The following is a 22874-nucleotide window of genomic DNA, read 5'->3' on the forward strand; positions in this document are numbered from 1 at the left end:
GACTGGAACTATTGAAGATTAGCAGAAAAGGCAACCTACTGAGAGACACAAAAATAAAAAAATAAAAAAAAGTATTTCATCCAATCAAGTAAGAAGTCTTAGGGCAGAAAGCTTAAGAAGAATACTGCTACATACCATCAGTGAATATTACATGAATACTTAAAACACAGAGCCAAAAGAAAAGAATATTAAGTAAAAATAAGAAGTGAAAAGGGAGTGAGAAGGAATAAGAAAAACAAATGAAAAAAAACAGAAGAGAAAAACATTTCATGTGTTCCAAGATTTAGCAATAAACTCAGACTTTTAATCTCTCTGGTGTCCCTCTTCATATCCCACCCCTCCAACAGCACCACCCATTTACATCCACTGACCGACTTATCAACTAAAGCTGCAAGCTTGTCCACGAACACAACCTTTCTAAATCAGAGCACGTGTGATTCCTAAAGATGACTCAAAACTCTCGGAGGAGCTTGCATGGGGTTTCCAGGTAGCCATCTTTCAGCACCTGATGAAAGAAAACCACAGAAAACTAAAGTTCTGCATTGATTTGAACAAGCAGATAAAGAAAAAAAAAATCCCATCAAACTGAGTGCTTGGACTCATTTGTTTACAGAGAGGAAAATATGGCAAGCAGTGGCTCCACCTGAGCTCATGGGCAACTGTAAAAAGATTTCTTGAAAAGGAAGTTAGTGAAGCTTATAAAAAGCTGTTTATCAGGTGATTCTGAACTTCTAAACAGAAGAATGTCCCTACTAGAAACAGCCAACACCAGCAACAGCACAGAGACCTGCACTGTCATCATACGTGCCACGTGTTACAAAATTAATTACCCTCTAACACCCTCCCTATTACATTGTGTGTGGGTAAAACAGGAACAACATTCTTGGCCTTAAAATCACATTCATTAAGGATTAGATTTAGCAAAGACCTAAAGAAAGAAGGGAAAAATAAACCTCAATAATTGATAGAAACCACACTAAGGGAAGCAGCTACTTTGAATAGCAAGGAGAGGCAAACAATCTCCCTGCATGTTACTAACAGTACAATTAGCAAGGTAATGCTGTTAAAAAGAGAAAAGTGCTTCAGAGGATTTGTAAGAGCACTGTTCTCGACCAATTTTTTCCTCTTAAATACTTCAGGATATAAAACACAGGGAAAAAAATCCTTATAGAGCAGGTTTTTCAGAAAGAGAAAATTCTGTCAAATAACTATACTTCCCATATCAAAAATACTCAGTTAAAGAGTATGAAGTACACACCATAAGGCCAAAAATTATACTCAGCATCCCAGGCATTAAAAGCCTTTCTACAGGAGAGAGAAGAGAGACTTTTTAACAGACTTTCCTGCGTTTGGGGTTTATGGTTTCTTTTTTTTTTAAAAGCAAGAGTGTTATTCACAACCAGGCTAAATATTGCCAATTGCTCTGTGCAAAAGAGACTGTTTTTTAAACACAGTCCTTTGCTTCTCAGCTGGCGACAGCAAAGGGCTGCTGCTCACTGCCCACCAACTAAAGCCCATGCAAACAAGAGGTGGGCCACCACTGAGCTTCTAAAGCAAACAGCCTGTCTTCTTGGCTGTTCTTGTTTAGTCACCCCGGTACCAGTCATCCTTCTTGGGCAGGATAGACTTGCGTCCTGCCAAAGTTTTTATTTTTAAGAACACTAGCACACTGACAATAGCACAAAGCACTCCCATGAGCACAGCCCCATGAATTAAGTTGAATTCACTGCCTGCGGACTAGAAGGGCAACTGTTAAAAAAAATAAAAAGTCTTTATATCCTAGCCCAAATATGACTACTTGCTGTAGATAGTCATTCCACATGCTCTTTTTTCTCGGTACAAAATCCAGCCACTGATTAACCACAATGCACTTTCTTCATATGCTCTCAAGACACTGCACACCGGTGACCACTAGATCCTTTCTGCTCCAGTTCTCCTGCCCCCTCCAGCGTACCTGCCTGTTCATCACTGGGGCCAGAGAAAAGCCTTAAAGGACTTTAGCAAAGCCAGAGCTTCAATAAACTCTACTGGCTCTTCAAATCCAGAAGAGGAGCACATCCTCATAAAAGTGCCTCAGCAGTTATCCAATCCAGCCTCAGTATAGCTATGAAACAGGTATGTTTTCAAGCAACTTTTATGCAATACTCACCATAAGAAATGAGGAAAAAAAAAAAAAAAAAAAAAGAAACTGACCTACATGCCATGCCACCCCTTCTGTTAGTAGTTGTTAGATATGCTACAGTTAGTAGCAGTACACACAGTGACACAACACATAGATCCCATGTAATAAGAATCACTTTTTCATTTCATTTCTCCAGCTCTTCCTCTAGTAACATGAACAGAAGAGAAAAGCCTCACTCTCCGCTTAGTCATTACAGCTCTCCTTTGTCTTCTTTCTCTGAAAAATAGGCCTAAGCTCAACTACTCTATTTTTTTCTTTAATCCTTAATTATTTTGTCTGAGACTTCAAGAGAGGATTGATTTTAATTTCTCTGTGAAAATATTTTCAATCATAGAGAATTTTACAGTAAAAACTGCACCTAAGCTTCAGGGCATGGTGCACAGCTGCACAAAACCAACTGTTAAAATTCAGAAGGTGAGAGCTCTTCATTTACTTCTGTAAGTTCCTATTCTCCCACGGACCTCATTGCTGGAGAGAGTCCCATTAAAATGCTTCAGACCACGTTGTTATCATATGCTGGTGACAAAGTTGGAAACAGCTGTACCCTTTTTTTTAATGCATCTGATGAATGCTTCCATATCCTTGTTTACAATTAGTTATTGTTATAGAGTTCAACAAACAGAAGCTTTCTCAGAAGAGAAAACAATGCAACAGCTATGAGAGCAGTGGAAAACTGTCCACCAAAGAACATCTCACCAGCCCATCATGGCTTACTCTTCACAACCCTAAATCTAGCAGGATCAAAAAGATCTCATACCTTAGCCAGCTAACCCTGCAAAAAGTAAAAGGGGTACTACATGAACAGCTTAAGAGTTGCCACAGAGAAGTAACACACTGGGAAATGCTTCATGTTAAGACAGCTCTCTGAGACACTTTCAGCTACAGGCATGCATTTGCCGCAACAAAGAAAGCACCAGTTCCAGAAAGTTAAGTTTTAGGCCTGAGAAAGGCGGCAGCATCCTCCATGCTGTGGGAGGTTCACAATACAGTAAAGCCAACCCAAGAGAGTTTTGTCCGCAGTGCAGTCCTACAGCCTTCTGCTCGGCCACCACTGTGGGCTAACCAGCACCAGCATGAGGGTGAAGGAGATCAAGGGCAGTTGTCTGCAGCACGAAGAGCAGAGATGGCAAAAACAGGACTACCTTACTGACAGGCTCAGCACCACTATTTCTCACATGGGCTTTTTTTTCCCTCTTCCCTTCTCTAGAAGTGTGTTGTTCTATTATTTTGGTGGATTTAACAGCTCTTTCCCCTGAAGATGCCACCGCTGTGTTGTTTTGATCAGGACCCTAAAGAGAGAGAACTTGGCAGATCCAGAGGCAGACACCCATGCTGTGCTCCTGTCTCGGCGAGGGAGCGGGGCAGAAGCCCAGGCGCTCGGTCCAAGTTCCTAGACTTCTTGTTCCCATTCAGAAGCACATTCTTTCACTTCAAGCGATGCATCTGAAAAAGCGGGTGGCCAAAATTCACTAAGCCCTCAATTCACTGAGCCCTCTGATGAGTGTTGTGTTGGAAATGCTTCAATGTGAGGTAAGGCTGTCTTACTTGACATAGCAAATGGGATTTAATAACCACTTTACTACTGGTGATGTTCAAAATGTACTGAAGTCCCAATAAATATGAAATATTTCTGTGCTTTATCAGGAGTAAATCAATACCTATTGCAGTTGTGGAACTTAACTCATAACACACAGTTTTTTTTTTCCTGTTTAGGATAATTGCATACTCTCCTCTTATGTACAGTGTTACATAAACATGTCCTAAAACAATAACCGAAACTTTTTTTAAATTACATATTAAATGGTTTCTTTCATCTCTTTATTCTCATAAAAGTTTCAGTGTGGAAGCCAAAATAAAACAGCTGCGTAAAGTGTTTTCAACTGCAAGAGACATGTAAGAAGGTATTTCTGCCTGTGCTGGAGGGCATAATCTGTAATAACATTTTGCCTTCCAGATAATGACAGGAGGCATTAAAAGGACAACTTGCTCTCTAATAAGCTCGCTTGACTGGTGGAGCACGCACACACATAGATGGCAGAGTTTTGCCAACAATAATTTTAATTAATTTTTACGTTTCATTCTAAATTACATTAATTTATGGCCTTCCTAAAAGGCGTTTAGCTGACAGCTAATTAAATTCAAGCCATTAGATTTTAATTAGAGATGTTAAAAAAAAAAAAGTCTCAAAACAATTCACACATCTTCGTGAACGCAACATGCTTGTTATCAGCAACAGCAAACAAGAGACGATTATAAAATCACAAGACAGCACCGCTGAAACCTGAAAACAAGCAGGCCATGTGAAGCTTCATGCTTTGAGGCTGGAGATTCTGGGCATGCCCCCTCCTCAGCCCCACTCCAGAAAACCACTCTGCACCCATGGCTACTCTAAAATCAAAATCGGAGTCCAACTAACAATGAACATCACGACATACACTTTAGAAGGCTGAGCTTTGCTTAATCCTCATTAAATTCTAATGAAATTGCAGTGCCTTCTTGACCAAACAGTGAAAAAAATTAAAGGTCCAGCTGGAGCCTCCCTTAATAATGCAAGTGGGATGCTCTGAGCAGCCGATTGCTGCTCCAGTGCAGGGCACTGGGACATCCAACCGGACTGTCTTACTCTGCAAGCAACCTCCGTGCAGGAAAATAATGCTTTATGATTTCAAAATGATTGTCACCCCCCAGCCACCCTCCTCCTTACAACAGTTATTTCTAAATATGGACATGGGGGGGGGGAGGGCAGTACTTCACGAGTGAAAGCCGCATGGGTGCTCTTTGATATGTTGATCAATTTCAGTACTGGATAAAGAGGCTCATAAATATTGAGTGGGTCGTATTTGCATGTGTCACCCACGGGCACAATTTTCCCGATGAAAAATGAGAACAGAACCCTGACAATTTCTCCCTTTTTGATCGGAAGATATAAAATGACCATGAAAGTTACTTGAGCAAGGATAGTGTATCAGGCCATGAGCCAGGCTCTAAAAAAAAAAAAAAAAAAAAGCGTACTGTTAATTATGGTGCACCAGTTTGGTTTGGACAGGTGCCCAAAATGCTGGAGTAGACATTTCGAAAACCTTAAAGGTTAGGATCACACTCAGCAGCATTTAAATGAGTCAACGTTTCCAGAAAATCGAGAACTATTCGCTATTCTTTCACAGAGGCATTGTAACGAGAAATCGACCCGGTTTTTAGCAGAACTGATTTACTCTTCTCCAGGAGACGGACCGAGCCCGCAGGAGGTGCAGCAGGGCCGAGAGAAGGTGCAGGAGGCGAGGGGCAGGTGGGCACCCCACGCAGGACTCCCCGAGCCGTGCCATCGGCGGAGCTCGCAGAAAATAAACAGCAACGTGCGCGCCTGGCGAGCCCTGCGCTTGGCAATCGTTTCAGCTCGCACTTTTAATCGGGGCCGCTTCGTGCTGTACGCGCTCCGTCCTCTGAGAGGCTGGGAAAGCGGGCTGCCCAAATGTTTTCCTTAAAGCACCCGGCGGCGATTTGCCGCATGCAGCCTCGGGGAAGTCGCCGAGGAGGCAGCCTGTCAGTTTCCTGGGGATGTTTGGGGCGAACATTTCGGGTTTCGGCGCTGCTCCCGGATGCCGAGCCCGAAGCGGGCGTCCAGGAGCGAACCCCCCCAGCAAAGAGCAGATTTCCCCCGGGCAGGGGGTCCCGAGAACCGCTCCCGACCCCGGAGGGAGGCAAAACCCAAGGGAATTGACGGGAGCAGGGCAAGCAACTAACTCCGGGGAAGCACAGAACAAAGGAGGCAAGTGCAGCCGGAGCTCTCGCAACAGATGGTTTGAAGCTGACCAGATTTCGCGCTGGCATCCCCTCCCTCCTCCTCCTCCTCACTTTCCTCCCTCCCTCCCTCCCAGCGCGGCCAGCACCGCATCGTCCCCAGCCCCGGCACCCCCGGGTCCCCCCAAACTGCAGGTGCGCGCCCCCCATGGAGGGGCAGGAGGGCGGGCAGGAGGCTGCCGGCAGGCTCCCCCCGTGCCGTGCCGTCCCGTGCCGTGCTCACCCAGGCTGCCGGCGAACCCGTCCATTTTGTGCCGGGGGAGGCTGGCGCCGCAGCCTGAGGCGAAGCCGCTGGCGCCGGCCAGGACAGGTTCATTCACCCGCGGAGCAGCGGCGCCGCAGCCCGGCGCTCATGAGCCGCCCCGGGGCGGCAGCAGCTCCTCCTCCTTCCTCCTCCTCCTCCTCCTCCCGCGGCTCCGTCCGTGCGCCGCGACCCCAGCAGGGCGGCGAGCGCCGAGCTCCTCCCGCCGCCGCCAGCGCCGCCCCAGCGCCTCGGGCCGCCGTGCTGTCGTGCTTCCGACTCCGCCCGCCCCTGGCAGCCGTCGCTTCCCCCCCCGGGCGGGACGGGGACGGCCCCCGGGACGCGGCTGGGGACGGGGAAGGGGGCGGCTGATCCGCCGGAGCCCGCCGAGCCCAGCCCCGGAGCGGGGGGGGATGCCGCCGTGCGGGGTGCCGGGGGGTTCTGGGGGGACGATGCCTTGCTCCCGGTGCCCCTTCTCCGCGCCGGGCGGCAGCCCCAGCCTTCCTTATTTCACCCTCGGGAGCCTGCACCGCTGGGAGAGCCGGTTGGGCGACCGAGGGTGATAATCCCAGCCATCAACATAGAAATTCCCATAGGTGGCTGTGAACACGCCCGCTCAAAGCGAGCTGGGGGAGCTTTTGTCCCGCCGGGCGTGACACCGCGGGGGCTGTCACCGGTGTAACCCCGCGGTCCTCAAGGTGCCCGCAGCCCCGTTCCCGGCCGCCCCTGCAGCTCCCAGCCTTGCGCTCCGTGCGGGAGAAAAACGGGAAGGAGAACCAGAAATACAAGTCAGCCATGCTGCGTACCACTTAGCCTCTCCTCTCGGCGTGTTAGGCAACACGGCCGAGCCGGGCGATGCATCGGTTTCTCCCTGGTCAGGAAAAGCTGCATACCCATTGCGACATCCTGTTTTGATGCAAGTGTTTTCCCTTCACGCACTCAGTGGCAGCGCTGCGGTCGTGCAGCAAGAGGGGTGAGTGCCTCATGCCGCCGGCTTTTGCAGCCATGTCACCTAATGACAGCCCGGGGATGTTGTTGAGCAGGACTGGGAAGAAACGTGGTCTGCTGGAGAGCAGCACGGCCCCCATGGCTGCCTTTCCCCAGCACCGTCCCTTTAATCAAGCACAAGCGCGGTTAACTTGCTGATCCGCGACACAAAATAAGCCCAAGGCACTCAAGCTTGCTCCTTCCCACTGAGGCAGAGCCCTGTGTAAATTCCTCGGGTGGGGATCGGGTGCTTCAGCACGATGTTGAATTAAACAAACAAAAGGCATGCCCAGCTGCCCGCTCGAGCTCTTAGCAGGACTGTCCTTCAGCCACAGCAGCGAGCGAGTTACAGCAAATATGCCTGTAAATAAAGTGCCATCTCTATTTTATGGACTGGAAACTGAGGCACAGAGGAGAAGGTGACAGCAATAGATGCTTATCGAGATGTTTAATTACTAGCGAAACTGGTTAGGAGCGTGAATGGTTTTGATTATCTGCATCCTGCACAACTTGCACAAAACTACATCAAAGGGTAAAGAGCTGCAAACAGAGCTACTTCTCCATGGTCTCGTTTTAAACACAAGATGAGTGTGGTACTCAAGTACTGTTGAAAACACAAACTTCAGTACTAACATTTAAAAAATAAAGCTATTTCACTGTAGAGCTAAGGAACTGGATAAAACTCAGGAAATTAGGAAGGACATGTACCTCCATGTGACTTGTTAACTGGGAATTTCAGAAGAGCAAGCTCTATACAGGACTTAAATAAAAAACAAAAGTCTGTTAAACTCCAGCATGTAAATCCTTGTGGTACCTTCTTCAACCTGAGTCAACTTCTGAATGATGCCTGAATTTAGGTGGGGAACTTGTTTGGGGTGTTAATTTATTTATTGGTTGTGTTTATGGTGTATAGAACAGATGTAATTGTGGTATAGGTTAGTAAAGTTAGTAAAGTGCAAAAAATCTGCAGTAAATACATATGTGGGTATATCATCTTTAACAATTTTACTTGGCTGTTGAGCAAAATAACTTATGATTAAAGCAAAAAATAGTTTTTGTGTATGTCAGTTTCAGGCAGGTACTGGCAAATGACTTAACATAGCCTGTAGATAAGCAGCATGACTGTTCCAGGTGCAAACCCTAAGGACAATGTGATTTCTTACCTCTGGTAGAGTACCTAGTACTTAAGTGTGGTGGAGGGAGTTGGATAGTGCTTTAAGGAGATTAACTTCTGTTTCTAAGTTGACAATAATTCAAAAACGTGAAGCAAAGAGTTAAAGCAAAGCTTTAAAAACCTCAATGATTATCTCCTTTCAGCTTGCATCTTGAGGCTAAAGAAAGATTACATGATTTAGGGTTAGAGTAAACTCAATATCTCACCCCAACTTTCAAATCAGCTAATGTCCACTGTTTTATTGCATGAGTAGATGGTAAATAGAAAATGACAACAGCAATACCACAGGGCAGGATTTCTGCATCAGTTTGACAGACTCATGCTTTAGGAAATCTGAATTCTTCTCTGCAGCCTTCCCTCTTGCTGCAGGCCCCTTTCCCCAGTGTGGCTGAGCCCAGGCTGGGTTAGGGTGAGGCTCCTCAAAGCAGCTCAGGAGCAATGACCGAGACGGTTCCTCAGCTGCTGTGCCCCGGCAGCTCGGTGTGACTAACTCTGCAGGACTACGCCGACCCCAGCTGAGGACCTGCACACACACGCGGAGTCTCCTCTTACCAGAGGAAAGCTATGGAAAATATGAACCGCAGGAAGAGGTCACCATGAAGTACACAGTGGAGGCTACATACATTCCAGAGATTTTTACTCTGCTCTTGAAGGAAATAGGCTATTTTCCCCCATTGTTTCATTTCTCTGGCACATTTTCCTTGGACCACAGGTTTTTTGAACAGTACTTCTTTTAAGAATACCTCTGCATTTATTTATATATATATATATATATATATTAATTGACATAGTTTAGTTACATTCAGCCTGGGAATTGTTTAAAACTTTTTGGTGGCTTGAATGTAAATTGTATTTAAGCGCTTTTCAACGGAGGAAACATGAAAATGATTAACAACTGAAAACAAAATTGCTGAGATTCTTCTGTGTGAAGTTGAGAGCCTGAACCTCTGAGCCACTTCATCTCACCCATTAGCAAGAGGAACCTACTTGCCGCAGTACTTGTCTCCTATTACTTACAATAGTGTGTAGTTTCCTGGACCAAAGTGGAAACACCTGAAGGAAATCTCCATCCTGCATTTTTCCTGGTGCACCTCTTCAGAGCAAGCAGCCCCAGACATTGCTGGTACAAGAGCCAGGACACCCAAAACCCCAGCACCACCAGCCTGGTCCTGCTTTTCCTCTGCTCCCATCTGCAGTCCTAGGATGGAGGAAGCAGTGCTGCTATTTGTAACCAGCTGTGCCCCCCAGCTGGTGGAGGTTTGGGCAGTGTGAGATCACTCCCTGAGCTGTGGTGCTCACTTGAGATGTCGTTCTTTTGCAGATATTTGGGGTTCTTTATGGTGCCTTGTTCTAAAGAGGAACAACTGTATTGCTTTACCATACAGTGTGGGATATTGTTAGTTCTCCCAAGTGAGGCTGAAGGTATAAGAAGTTCCCAGGGGTCACTGATGTAAAGGAAAATAATTTGGTGCCTGACCTAGAGGTATATTAAATTACTCTTTCCTGGTTTATAGAGGGTACTCCCCTTACCTCCAGCACAGAGTCTCTGGAGTTTCCCTTTCTGGGCTGGGATTTTTTCTCCCATGTAAGTTTCCCAAGGGCATGAATCACCTGTAATGCTGAATGCAACAGGAGTCTTGCCAGGGACTTGAGCAGAACTGGGGAGGTTTTTTTTAAAGCTTGATAGGTAATGACGGGCAGTGACTGTATTTGAAGCTGAATGCCAGTGTTGCTGTTAATTATGTGTTTACCTAAAGTCTCGCATAAGCCTTTCCAAATGGGACTGAATTTGTTAACTACCGTGTCTATCCTCACCCATTTTGACAAAGACCTGTAGCTGTTACTGCATAGTAAATGTTAGTCTTGATGTTGCTGTGTACCTGCTTGACTTTTATATTTGTGGAGCTGAGTTGATGTAAAGAAGTGCTCCATTGCAAATGGATCAGAATGAGCCAGCACAGTGTGGTGCTTCACAAGCCACTCAGGAAGGTGCCACATCTGTACTGAATCCTTTCAAGCACTTTCAGCTAATTTACTCAGTATCACCTTCTGAATGCACGTTTATTAAAGTGAATGGGCAGCTAAACGCACAAATTAAGTGCTATTTAATAGCAAATGGGAGGGGAAAAATAAAAATCCTTCCAATTCCTTAGAAGTCCCTATCTTTTTTAATTATTTATTCTTAGAGGTAAGAGGTTAAGGCATAACTAAGGTTCTCCTGGTGTTCCTCCATTGTTGTGTAAAGTATCAAAAGAATTTTTCTTCCAAAACAAAAAGATTAAAGTTTGCAGGAAGGTTTCAACAGGCTAACATCTGTTCTAGGTGGATTTTTTTTATTATTTTTTTATTTTTTTGTAGCAGGATGGATTCTAGTCTAATTTCTATAATGCTACTACTTTATTGTTAATTAACATGAAAAAAATCTCATAAGTTTGAAACAGGTTTGACTTTTGCAGCTGTATGTAGCTGATCTTCTACAAGTTTACTTATTCAGTTTATGGCGAATTGATTTTGATCACAGTTTGCAAAGTCGTTCCCAAATGTTCAGAAATGGTTTCTCTTAATAGGATAAATACAATTTAATGATGATAAAAATATATATTATTATTATTATTATTATTATTTATTATTATTATTTTAAGATACTAATGATTTTTGAGGGGCCTCCATTATGGAGACTCAACAAAGATGTTTCGATTTTGAGGAAGTGCAGAGCACCCGCTTCCTGAAAAATTGAGCTTACATTTGCTGTTTTTTATTGATTATCCCAAAACTGCAATCCCAAGCCATTAATGAAATTTTGGCTAGGGCTGCATAATTTCCTGGTGTCCTCATTAAGTGTACATTTTGGCTCAAATGTAGAACCTATAAAAAACCTGTTAGCTTAAGCTAAATTTCACATTATAGAATTAATGCATTTATAAAATGGCAGTTTCCTAGAACTACTGAGTAAGAGAAAAATAGCAGAGCTCTGGTGTTAATTCATTCACCAGCCCTGATGGGGAATGAGCAGATGCAGCGTGACCCAAAGCATTCGAAAAATTGGCAGAGTTGTAACAGAGATAATTGAAATTCTGTGTGTGCAATGGTTTTTTTTAGTAGTTTTTTTTTTTTTTTTTTCTAATGAGGGCATAGGAAAGGCTTAGCATTTTAATTAGAGATCAGGTTGAAAATTTTATTCTGAAACTTCATTGATAATGAGATTATTTTAAGTAAGGAAATCTGAAAAACATTTCACAAAGCTGGAAAAATAGAATCTTATCTTCCTTCATCTCTCTCTAATAGCTACGTGGTCTGGTTTGTCATACCAAAGAGCACACACGGTTGTTTTCTCAAATTAGGGAGCTCCTCATGAAATTCATACCTTGGTCCAAGCCCTATAAAAGTCTAATGCCTTACATAAGTGCTAAGTTAAGAATTTAGCCGAAGCATAAATTGATGCATTGGCTTTGTATCAGCCATTTACATTAAGATGCATTTTATTCCCTGCCTCAGGAAAAAAATGTGCTTCAGCATGTACTCAGGAGCACCGTGATGAGCTTTTGGAGCAATCTGGTTTTTGTCCCTACTTAGAAAAATTAGGAAAAGGTAAAGCTACTGAGTTAGCGATGTTAACTAGGGATGCTAACTAGTAGGTGTAAAAAGCACTGGAAAAGGAGTTGATTTTTAGACTGAAAAGATTATAGGGATCCCTCTTGGGGACAGAATAAATTAGTATTGCATGTAGATTTTTTTTTTTTTTTTTTTTAACTTAGAACATCTCCTGTAGCTTTGCATTTTATAGAGATCGTTATCCATAATAACAAGCTGGTCCACACAATAGTCTGTGTGCATGTGTATGTATCTATAAATAAATACACTCATATAGATCCTTCTTCATCAATGCCATTACCCCCCCTGTGTAATTCTGTTTAGGCTATTATTCCACTTGAACTATTTGTCAGTGAAAGGAAGTGCCTGCAGAGAAGTGATACATTACTGTATAGTTTCTTGCTGTGAAATGTTGATTTTAAAACAGACTGGCAGACTGCAGCTGATCCCATAATAAAAATGAACAGACGTGTTTTAGGAGGTTTTATTTTTCTTTTGTCCTGTTGTTATGTCCAGTTTAAGGAATCTTTTATTGTCTTTCAGCTAAGCCATACTCAATAGTAAGTTTGTCTTCATGTTTGGCCTTTTTGCCTCTGAGAGTTTGGGATTCTTTCCCATTTCCATTTCCACATTTTTAAGCTGTGACAACGACCATATTGCCTGGTTATTAGCTAGCAGGGCAGGTGTGCAATGTTTTCTTTTTGAAGGGATAATGTTAGCACCCAAATTCAGTGAGCTGCACAGAGATCATCCGCCATTTTAGAGATGAGAAGACCAACATGGTTGTTAATACATGACCGAAGGCTGAAGAATGAAAACCAAACACAAGTCAGCATAGACTAAACTGAAACATAGTGGAAAGCAACTGTATTCACATTAAAAATACTAATGTTGCAATTACATTTACATAGGGGTAACTTGGACTCAAGGGCAAGTCTGCTCTCTGTACGCCAGTAGTGCACAACAGAGGACCTGGGGCATTGCTAACTTCCATGCCCCCAGTAAAAGGCATATGCTTTACTTCTCCGTGAGAAAATATAGATCTAGGAAGGAGGCTTCTGCCTTCTTTTAGGAAGATCTCCTCTTGAACACACACTATTACTGCATTTGCAGAACGGGTCATGCAGAAATGGTTTCAGCATTGTTTGCTAAGTCTAATGAGGTATCTGATTGCTTCTTTGCTGAATGAATAACATCAGGGCCATTGCTATCAATCAAGAAAATATAAACTCTTATCTTTGCTTCTTAATACTCATGAAAAATAGGTCTCAGCTTAATATCTCCTGCTTTGATAAACTGCAAGTCTTTCAGTCAGATAGTGTGATGGGACTGCTATGTGATCTTTCTCTGGACAAATTCTGTAAAGACTTGAAGATGAAATTTCTGTCTTGCACCGGGTGAGTCTCTGTGTGTGGTTCTCTGACTGATCTAGCCAGGGGAGTTAGATTTGTCGTAGTCAGTGGCAGTAGGTTATTAACTTACTCGTAATAAGGCTGTCTTAAGCATACAGTGCATAGCTAAAGCGAATGAACTCATTTTCAGACAGATCTACCTGTGCCTGAAGAATTATTTAATAAAGCACATTTGTTTTAATTTCCATTACCTACCCTACATTTACAAATTATAGTTCCTGATTAATGACATCAGGAGTTGAACTTTGCCTTTTCAAGCACCAGACACATGCTGTGCTGTAGACACATTTACATTCCATTTATGCAAGTCGTCCAATTAAAATTTACTCATAGAAAGTATATAATACACCAGAATGAATACATTATTCCCCCCATTAATCTGCATTCTTTGCTTTTCAACAGAAGTGACCAACATTTCACTTTGTCCCAAATGGGAATTCATGTCAAAAAAAAAAAAAAAAAAAAAGGGACAAGCAGCAAAATTGAAGGAAAAATTTCCAGATCAAATTAATAAATTGTATTTCTTAAATAAAGAATTGGGAAGATGAAAACTTTCCCTTAATTTTGCATATAAATTTTCATTTAAAATTAAAGAAACCTGGTCTGATCCTACGCAGCACAGGTTCCCCCTCACATGAAAAGAAAAATGTCACAGAAATGAGCATCCTCTGTCACAGGGTGGCCCATATCTCTGGGAGGGCAAGTCACTCAGTAATATCATCATGAACTATTTTAGGTTTTCTTTTTAAAGATAATGAGCAAAATTTAACAGCATCCATCTCTACGTGAGGCTGCACAACATGCACAAGAACTTTTGCAGTCCCTCACTTCTGAGCAGCACCTGGTGCTTTCCCAGTGCCCTTCTGCTGGCAAAGGATGAACAGAGCAACTTCTGAAGAGCATTTCTGGTGTGTAGCTAGCATTAGCTAGCATTAACCTTTCCTGCCAGGGGCTGGTTTTCCCACAGGTGCTCACGAGCAACACCGATCTGAGCCAGGCATCTCCAGTACCAGAAGCTACTGTCAATAACTCTGCAAAGGCAAGAGCTATGCTTGCTATTTTCTGGAGCCGCGGAGTGAGTATATCAGCTTGAATGGTGTCTCCTCACATGCTCTGTGAAATTTTGCCAAACTGTAGGCAGGATTAATGTAGTAGGTAGAAGGAAAAATAATGGAACAGTATTTGAAATCTTCCATGCTTCCACAGGAAAACAGTAGATGGCAGCAAGAGAGACAGTGTACAACCAAATCTGTTTATTGCCTTCTTTGCTTTGATGAGTAGGCTTTGAAACATTTCTTGGCTAACGTGTTCTAGTGGGTCATGAAAATATGAGTTGAAAACTACCTTTTCTTTTCAGCATGTGATCTCAATATCTGTGATCTTCATCCTGGAAAGGTATTTCATGGCTCAAGTCTCTCTGGCCTGGCACTGAAATATCCTTTGTCCTTTTGTGTGGCTTACAGTGCTTGAGAAATCATGCTAAAGGCAAAGGTGAGTGCCCGAAGCAACTCAATCTCTTTATTTTGTTTTAAATATAACATTGGTGAATAGGAACACGTTCTTCTAAAACACACTTCTGAGATGAGATCCTTCATGTGTCAGGGCAACAGCTCCTAGGATTTATCAATAGATGCAGAAAAGCTATTAGACTGGAAGCAATATATGAGAAAATTTCCACCTGAACACTATGTAATACACAAATGGAGTCACAGGCAAAGGCAAGGCTTTGCAAAAGAGAAAGAAAAACATTATTCAGAAACTAATATTGTTGAAGTTGTGAGACTGGCGTTCAAGACAAAAGCTTCATTTTATATCCAGGTGCTCATAAATTCATCCTTTAAACAGCAGCCAAAGGAGGTAAGATTTCCACAGGTGATTCAGAGCATCAAAATTAGGTCCTGCAGCTCTATCTCCACAGAGTTTTAATATGTTTTAAAGGAAATAAAACTTGAACTGTGAGAAGGGCAAGTTTCCCTTAGGGCTTCTTAGTTGAGGAAAACATGTATACTGGGACAGTACCTGTCAAATGAAGCAAAAATATCTTGAGTTAACCATTCTTGCAACGTTATGAATATTTTTTTGTTTGTTTGTTTGTTTGTTTGTTTGTTTGAGCAAGTTCTCCAATTCTATTGTTTTGATGGACATTCTCATGTGAAAATTTTTCTTACTGTTCCTGACATTATATGCTGACTACACAGGTGCCATGTGCTCTGTAGATCCCTTTACCACATTTCTGATCAGGCAACCCAGTTTTCTTCAGAGCTTTTTTTCTAAGTGTTTTTCTCTTTACTCTGCTAATTCTTTCACCATGTTCTTTTCTACTCTGGGATATAAGGGTTCAGGGTTTTTTTTTGGCTCAAACTACACTGCCAGACTGACTGCCTGTTCCAAACTTGGTTCACAACTGATGGTGATTTTCGGAAGGTTCTTCATTCCATATTCAAACAATAAAACTTCTTATGGTCTCCTAGTGACTTCAAAGGCATGGTGTTCTTCCTGCTCCTAAGGAAGCCTTTTAAAGGTTTCCTCTCTTTCTGTATTTCTGCATGCTTTGGTTGAAGTATGCATGATAACGAATGACATTTTCCTTCTGAATAAAAGATGCATCAGACAGACTATATTGGCAATTCATACTAGTTTTCTCTGCCAAATCAAAGGATTTAGAGTTATCTCCATATCTTCATATGGAAAACAATTGTGAGCTGTTCTATATCTTCCTGTTCCAGCTGTTAAAATATATGGAGATCAAAATCTGATTTAAATGTTCTTTCTATAAAGACTGTCAAAATATATTATTGTTGGAAAAGGACAGGTGACACCATAGGGAAGGGAGAATTGATCTATTTGTCTTGTTTTTCCTAGTTCAATATGCTTGCTGCTATATTTTGTGCTTAGGGCAATGTTCTGCAGCCCAGATCTGCACTGAATGTGTTTTTTTGTTTGTTTGTTTGTTTGTTTGTTTGTTTTTCAATATCTTTCCCTCTCTATGTCACACTTCCAGCATGCTTCAGATCTGTGACTATCAGAGGAGTTACCTGCAGTAACCACGTACCTGGATACGACCGTTTACATCCATTGTGTTATGGCACATCACACCACCAGAGTGGATCAAAGGATGGAGTCTGCCTGCATCTTTTACCAACACAGAAGAAGGGGATGAGCAAACAGTCCTCTGATTTTTGAGGAGACTGAAAAGATAACAGTAAAGTGGAAAAGGCAAAAAGCAACATCAGGCACTAGGAGACCTTAGTGGGCCAAACAAAAGCATCACTATTTAGAATATAAGCATTTCAGGTAAACAAAAGAGTAAATGTTGTGTTGTTATGACAGGCTTTTGGAAGGGTTTATAAATTATCCTAGCTGGTTCCACATTAGTAAAAAAGAGTAACTAATCCTGAGGGCTGCAAAAAAAAATGTAGACTAAAGCTAATAAAATGAATAAAGTGGCAAGAAATATACAAGACTGCAGCAACTGAAAAAAAAAAAAAAGAAAGCCAACATGGAGGAGAACTTTTTAATTATTCCTGATAATGGGAGGAATGGAACAGCCTTTCTTTAACTGATATGGAGTCAATTTAGACATCTTTTTCTTGTTTTCTATGTCTTATGGGTTGAGATTTGCAAGAAGAACACAGCTGAAAACACGCTGCGTACTTCAGGCATCAAGTGAAGAGCTACATTTGGGTCATCTTTGTATTCAGTCAAAATGATGCCTCAGGGGCTTATCAATGTCTCCTATCCTTGCTCAGAGTCTGCAGAGGACTGGTGGATAGATACCAGTTGCTCCCTCTTTTTCTTGCGAAGAAAATTCACAAAGCAAAATCAAAATGCTCCCCTACTGAAGCAGGAGATCTTTATGCCCATTCCTAGTCAGTTAGTTGTCACATAAATAAATGTAGGATGGTGAAAATACTTAGTCAATAACATGTATCTCATAAATGGAGGAAAATTACATGATGCATAAAAGGATTTTCACTAAAATCTGCCATTTGTGATCAGAACTAAGTTCCTCTTAACACATAAACTTGAAAAAGAACAAGATCCTCTTAACACATAAACTTGAAAAAGAACAAGAACAAGAACAAGAAAAAGAAAGAAAAAAGGGAAGGGAAGGGAAGGGAAGGGAAGGAAAGGAAAGGAAAGGAAAGGAAAGGAAAGGAAAGGAAAGGAGAGGAGAGGAAAGGAGAGGGAAAAGAAAAAAGAAAAGAAAAAACGAAAGAAAAGAAAAGAGGAAAGAAAAAAAGAAAAGAAAAGAAAAGAAAAGAAAAGAAAAGAAAAGAAAAGAAAAGAAAAGAAAAGAAAAGAAAAGAAAAGAAAAAAGAAAAGAAAAGAGGAAAGAAAAGAAAAGAAAAAGGAAAAGAAAAGAAAAGAAGAAAAGGAAAAAGGAAAGAAAAGAAAAGAGAAAAGAAAAGAAGAAAAGAAAAGAAAAAAGAAAAGAAAAGAGGAAAGAAAAGAAAAGAAAAAGGAAAAGAAAAGAAAAGAAGAAAAGGAAAAAGGAAAGAAAAGAAAAGAGAAAAGAAAAGAAGAAAAGAAAAGAAAAGAGGAAAGAAAAGAAAAGAAAAGAGGAAAGAAAAGAAAAGAAAAAGGAAAAGAAAAGAAAAGAAGAAAAAAGGAAAGAAAAGAAAAGAGAAAAGAAAAGAAAAGAAAAGAAGAAAAGAAAAGAAAAGGAAAGAAAAGAAAAGAAAAGAAAAGAAAAGAAAAGAAAAGAAAAGAAAAAAAAAGAAAAAAGAAAAGAAAGAAAAGAAGAAAAGAAAAGAAAAGAAAAGAAAAGAAAAGAAAAGAAAAGAAAAAAAAAGAAAAAAGAAAAGAAGGAAAAGAAGAGGAAAGGAAAGGAAAGGGAAGAGAAGAGAAGAGAGGAAAGAAAAGAAAAGAAAAGAAAAGAAAAGAAAAGAAAAGAAAAGAGAAAAGAAAAAAAGAGAAAAAGGAAGGAAAGAGAAAGAAAACTTTTCTGTAAATGTTAACGAAACCATTTTAGAACTAGATTATGAGAGTATGAAATAAGCACAATTTGACTGTAATGTGAACATGCAATATGAATCAAATTCTTCTGGTGTACTTGAAATTGGCTACATTTTGTTTTTCTCACCATTCTTTTTGTGTTCAATTCCTGTATTGTTTGTACTGGTTATTTAAACAAATTTGGTCTGGATTTCATCTAAAAAGCAACAAGGAGGGCCATGTATACATATTAGAAGAAAATGCTAGTTTCCTTTTTAGTATTCCTATGGCTTGCTAAATGACTGCAAGCACAGTTTATCCTCTACGTTCATTTCTGCAGAAGAATTTGAATCACCACTGGAATGCATGTGGCGAGCAGAGAAATTCTATCAGCAGCGAAGCCCCTAATCAGAAAGAGTGCCCAGTAGTTTTAAGACTGCGTTATGGCTTACATTGATTTTGTGGTGACTTTTGTTTGGTTTCTTGCCATTATTCCAGAAAATACAAAGATCAAAGAAAGTCATATTGATTGGCTCGGGTCTGGTCAAAAACTAGATTTGTGTCTTCTAATGTAACTAACATTTTACAGATGGCTTGGTTCAGGTTAAAGCTAGGGATTGATGTAGATTGAATTATCAGAGGATTAGAACCAGCTGCATTTAGTTTGAAAATATTTTTGTGCATATTCTGTCCAGCAAAATGCATAGAGCAGCCTCTTGCTACTATGTATTCCAGCAAATACCTAAAAAAAAAAAAAAAAAGGAAAAAAAAAACACATTGAGACTAATTGAAGGTCTGCTCCTATTTACTGCTGGTTACCTTTTCTTCAAAGAAACCACGTTGTACATGAAAGTGCTCGTGAGTTTAGGTCCATAAATTCCACAGAACTAGTGTTCATCTTTGACTATTACTTAAGGGTAAAAAGGATCAGATCTGAAGAACTTGCATGAACAGAGCTAGAATCCAGCCCAGTATCAGTAACAGACCCACACAGTAATAGAAGTGACTCTCCAGTCTCCTGCCTTACATTTCACGCACCTTGCTAAAAGGATTTGAAACAATGTGATTCTGATTTTATAATGTTTTATTTTCCATATCTTTAAAGGACTAGACTGGATGCAAAATGATGAAGCACCAGAATAGTGGATTGATCTGACAGCAAAAGTATCCTTAATTATTTTCTCCTTTTGATGCTAAGTACCAAAATGTTTTCATGATGTCTCAGGACACACAGAAATATCAAGCAGCGTTAAAACAGACCATCAAGATTTTCATTGTTAAACTAGATTTAATGTGGTTTATTAAATTTATTTAAAGCTCTTAGAAGTCATTGACAAAAGAACACCTAAATTATAAAAGTGATACAAATATACTTTTTTCTTATTATTAATAACTAAAATACCAGCATCCACACTTGCAACAATGCTATTTCCACTAACTAAAATAGTGGAAAAAATAAATAAAACAGATCTGATTTTCATAGCATTAGTACTATGTAGTTTATTCTATTCTATGTTCTTATGTTCATTAATCATAAAGTATTATGAAAAAGAAGGATAAATTCTGGCTTAGTGCCTGTGAAGTCTTCTGTTATTGATGTTCACGTACATTGAAATGATTCTGGATGCTCATCTGTAAGGAGAATCATTTGCTGCAAAATTCAGAATTGTTTTGCTAAATTAATCTCTTTTCATATATGCATTAGATTTAAAGTATGTTTTTAGCAATGTTTAGTAAAGCCAATTATTAATTAGGGGTGATTCTTGCCAAATTTATTGTATGGGATAATCTCACCAGAAAAAGTTCAGGCTTACTAGGAATTAGTACTTTATGTTTTTATTAAGTTCAGGGGATATTTCTTTGCAGAACTTTTTCCTTGAAGCAGATCACGTAAAATCAGCATGCTTCTGCTACGCATGTTTTTCCCATAAACTTAAAAAGTCCCTTTACAGCATAGGCTGATGCTTCTGAGAAATAAGGCTTTGTCTTGAGTACAGAGCCAAATCAATCATTAACTTCTCATACAGAAGGTTTATGATGTGGGCCAGGCCCCTAAAGCTGAGCAGTGTTTTGCATCAGGTATGATAGTTATATGATTTTTCTTAAAATGTAGCTTTAATCTTGTGCATGTCTATTTGTATATCAAAGGAAAATACAAAGCAGAGTCTTAGCTCTGTCTTCATCTTGTCTGAATCAGCACTTTGTGCACTGCACTGGAACTGTGCAGGCTCAACCCAGTTAAGCATCTCTCCCTGGTTTTTGATAATTACCTCTTTAAATCTCAGTGCATATGATCTGACTTGCCACAGTCAACTCCAGTGAAAAGCATTACTGAACTCCTGGGAGGTTCTTTTCTGGAAGTCCTATTTTATTTTTTTTTCTTTTGAATATTAGTTTAAAAGGAAAATGTGGCTCTTAAAATTTCTCGGCCCTGAAAGGGAAGGGTGGAAGGCATTCAGGTCCAGAGTTCAGTAACAGCCTGTGTATTCTTTGTGACACAAATATTTCTGTATACAGACCTCTCAGTTTTTGCTTGCTAACAATTTTAACTATTTCTAATCGGGTATCTGATCAACTTTTACTAGGCTTTTTCCAGAAGAATGAAACAGCTTGTGGAAGGCTTAAACAAATACATGTATTTTCCTTCTATTTCAGTCTGTTCAGCTTAGGTTTTGGAGCTTCACAGTGCAGGGGATGGAAATTACTTTTAACTGATACCTGAAATTCTCTTTTAATCAGATTTCTTATTTTCAGGACTTCAGAAAAGGCTTCTAATTTCACCATGAGTGTTAATAGTTTATGACGAGAATAATAACATGAGAGATATATAATAACATACTGACTGTTGTATTTTAATACAATACATATTCTACAGTGTAAACTTTATTTTCATACAATATATTGCAATAAAAATTATAATTAGGCTTTATAGTCTTTTCTGAAATGTGGATTTCTATTCCTAAAAAAACAGTGAGTAAATCAGACTTCCATGGAGCTGCAGCCATCTTTAGAAGCAGAAAATGTTGTACAGTGTTTCTGTGCTAAAATAATCATTGCTCGACTTCCACTGTTGGGGTGGTGCAGCCCTTGTATTTTCAAAAAAGACATCTGTCAGGGGAACAGATCTCATCTGCAATTTGACTGCAGAGCACTTAGCAAGAAAGGGCATGAATAAGTCAGGTAGGGACTGCCCAGGCCTGCCAAGAGCTAAGTCTTTATCAGGCTCCCCTGCTGGGTCCCTGGGGACCCTGAGCAAGCAGCACTGCTTCCGTGTGTCCGGATGGGATGTAGGGACCCTTGGGCTGCCTGATACCAAAGGGGCTCTGCCGCTGTTCTTACTCAAATGATCACGAGAGCACTGCCAAGCAAAAGCATCTTGATTCACCAGTGTCAAGTTGCAAACTTTCCAGTCCAAATGGATTTGGGGAAATAACTTTTTTTTTTTTTTTTTTCCTAGCTCTACTAGCTCTAAACCATTGTCTACTACTGTTAGCTCACATACGTGGATTTATGCTAACAGATAATGCAAATTGCAACATTACAGAGAGGAGAACTACACATAAATTTTTAGCTTAGTCTGCTAATATAACTATAAAATAGGAAATTTAAAAAAGAAAAAAATCAATGGTGACTAAAACATATTAAAGAAAAAAGTCTAAGCCATCTCTTATTCCATTGACTTGCCAAGACTGGGAGACTTGTCACGTTGTGTTGTGTGCACCAACTGCTTGGGACAGTCACCTAATCATACCCATCAACCTCCTGAAACCTGGCTGAGAAGGAACTCCATCCCAAGGGACTTGCAGAGAAAATAGTTGTGCAGAAAGTTGTCAATGAAGATGGGTTCATTTTTTAAATACAAACTACCTCCATTTCAAGACTGGCCAACATCTTCAATGTAAATACCAGACCAATAATAAAAAGAGATAAGTCTGGTGTTGATTAACTAGAATTATAAAATAAGGAATGAGATTTAATGATTCTGAGTAGCCATGCAGTGTCAAGTTCAAGAAATCATTTCACTGGTTTAAGAGGGAAAATGAAGGATTAAAAAAAAGTCAAGTTGTATAGTATGGTGGTCTACATCGTTAAGTGTATTATTAAGTGATGTATACTATGTTATGTGATGCATTTCCAGATTCATATAATGGAACCTGAACCTCACTGGAAACTGGCAATACATGATACTTTGTACACCTAGTTATCTGCAGAGTTGTTGAATTATGCCCATGTGAACTTGCCTCCAGATATTCTAGGTATTCCATTTGTTTGTTTGTTTGTTTGTTTGATAAGTCTTGACCACTGTATGTGAAGTTTTCTGGAGCATTCATAATTATAGATATTTTCTTCATAAGTCTATATTCCCGAGGTCTGATATTTGGACTCACTGATAGCTATGCCTATAGGACTGTGGCCTTACTTGGGTGCAAAGGCATTAGACATAAAATCATCAGATGTAAACTGGTGGGATGAATAACAGTGAAGACCAGGCAGAAAGTAACAAGCACCAGAAAAAATGTCAACAGGGAGCACAGTGGTGATCTGAAGAAG

General features: G+C 40.6%; 1 protein-coding gene and 2 long non-coding RNA genes across 11 annotated transcripts in view; 1 reads left to right on the plus strand and 2 right to left on the minus strand.

Moving 5' to 3' along the window:
• The window catches only part of EML4 (EMAP like 4), a 158261-nt gene extending 151808 nt beyond the window's left edge, over window positions 1-6453 (minus strand). For 2 of the 7 annotated variants that reach the window (XM_040550603.1, XM_040550600.1), the window contains exon 1: window positions 6204-6453. In XM_040550603.1, coding sequence (XP_040406537.1) covers window positions 6204-6228 — 25 coding nt within the window. In that variant the 5' untranslated portion in view covers window positions 6229-6453. Of the gene's footprint in view, window positions 1-371; window positions 506-6203 lie in introns of all 7 variants that reach the window. The other 5 variants (XM_040550607.1, XM_040550606.1, XM_040550594.1 and 2 more) reach the window with 5 other exon arrangements.
• On the plus strand, window positions 244-17424 carry LOC121066847. Of its 3 annotated transcripts, none has more exons than XR_005817987.1 (2): window positions 244-5468; window positions 16387-17424. It is a non-coding gene; the product is annotated as an uncharacterized LOC121066847 (long non-coding RNA). The 3 variants fall into 3 exon arrangements; XR_005817988.1 differs by lacking the exon at window positions 244-5468 and adding an exon at window positions 6560-7194; XR_005817986.1 differs by lacking the exon at window positions 244-5468 and adding an exon at window positions 14748-14876.
• On the minus strand, window positions 14135-16573 carry LOC121066848. Its single transcript, XR_005817989.1, has 2 exons — window positions 16438-16573; window positions 14135-15404 (listed from the first exon to the last, which is right to left on the minus strand). It is a non-coding gene; the product is annotated as an uncharacterized LOC121066848 (long non-coding RNA).
• Window positions 17425-22874: the final 5450 nt, after the last annotated feature.

Source organism: Cygnus olor, chromosome 3 (genome assembly GCF_009769625.2).
Source record: "Cygnus olor isolate bCygOlo1 chromosome 3, bCygOlo1.pri.v2, whole genome shotgun sequence".
Lineage (NCBI taxonomy): Eukaryota > Metazoa > Chordata > Aves > Anseriformes > Anatidae > Cygnus > Cygnus olor.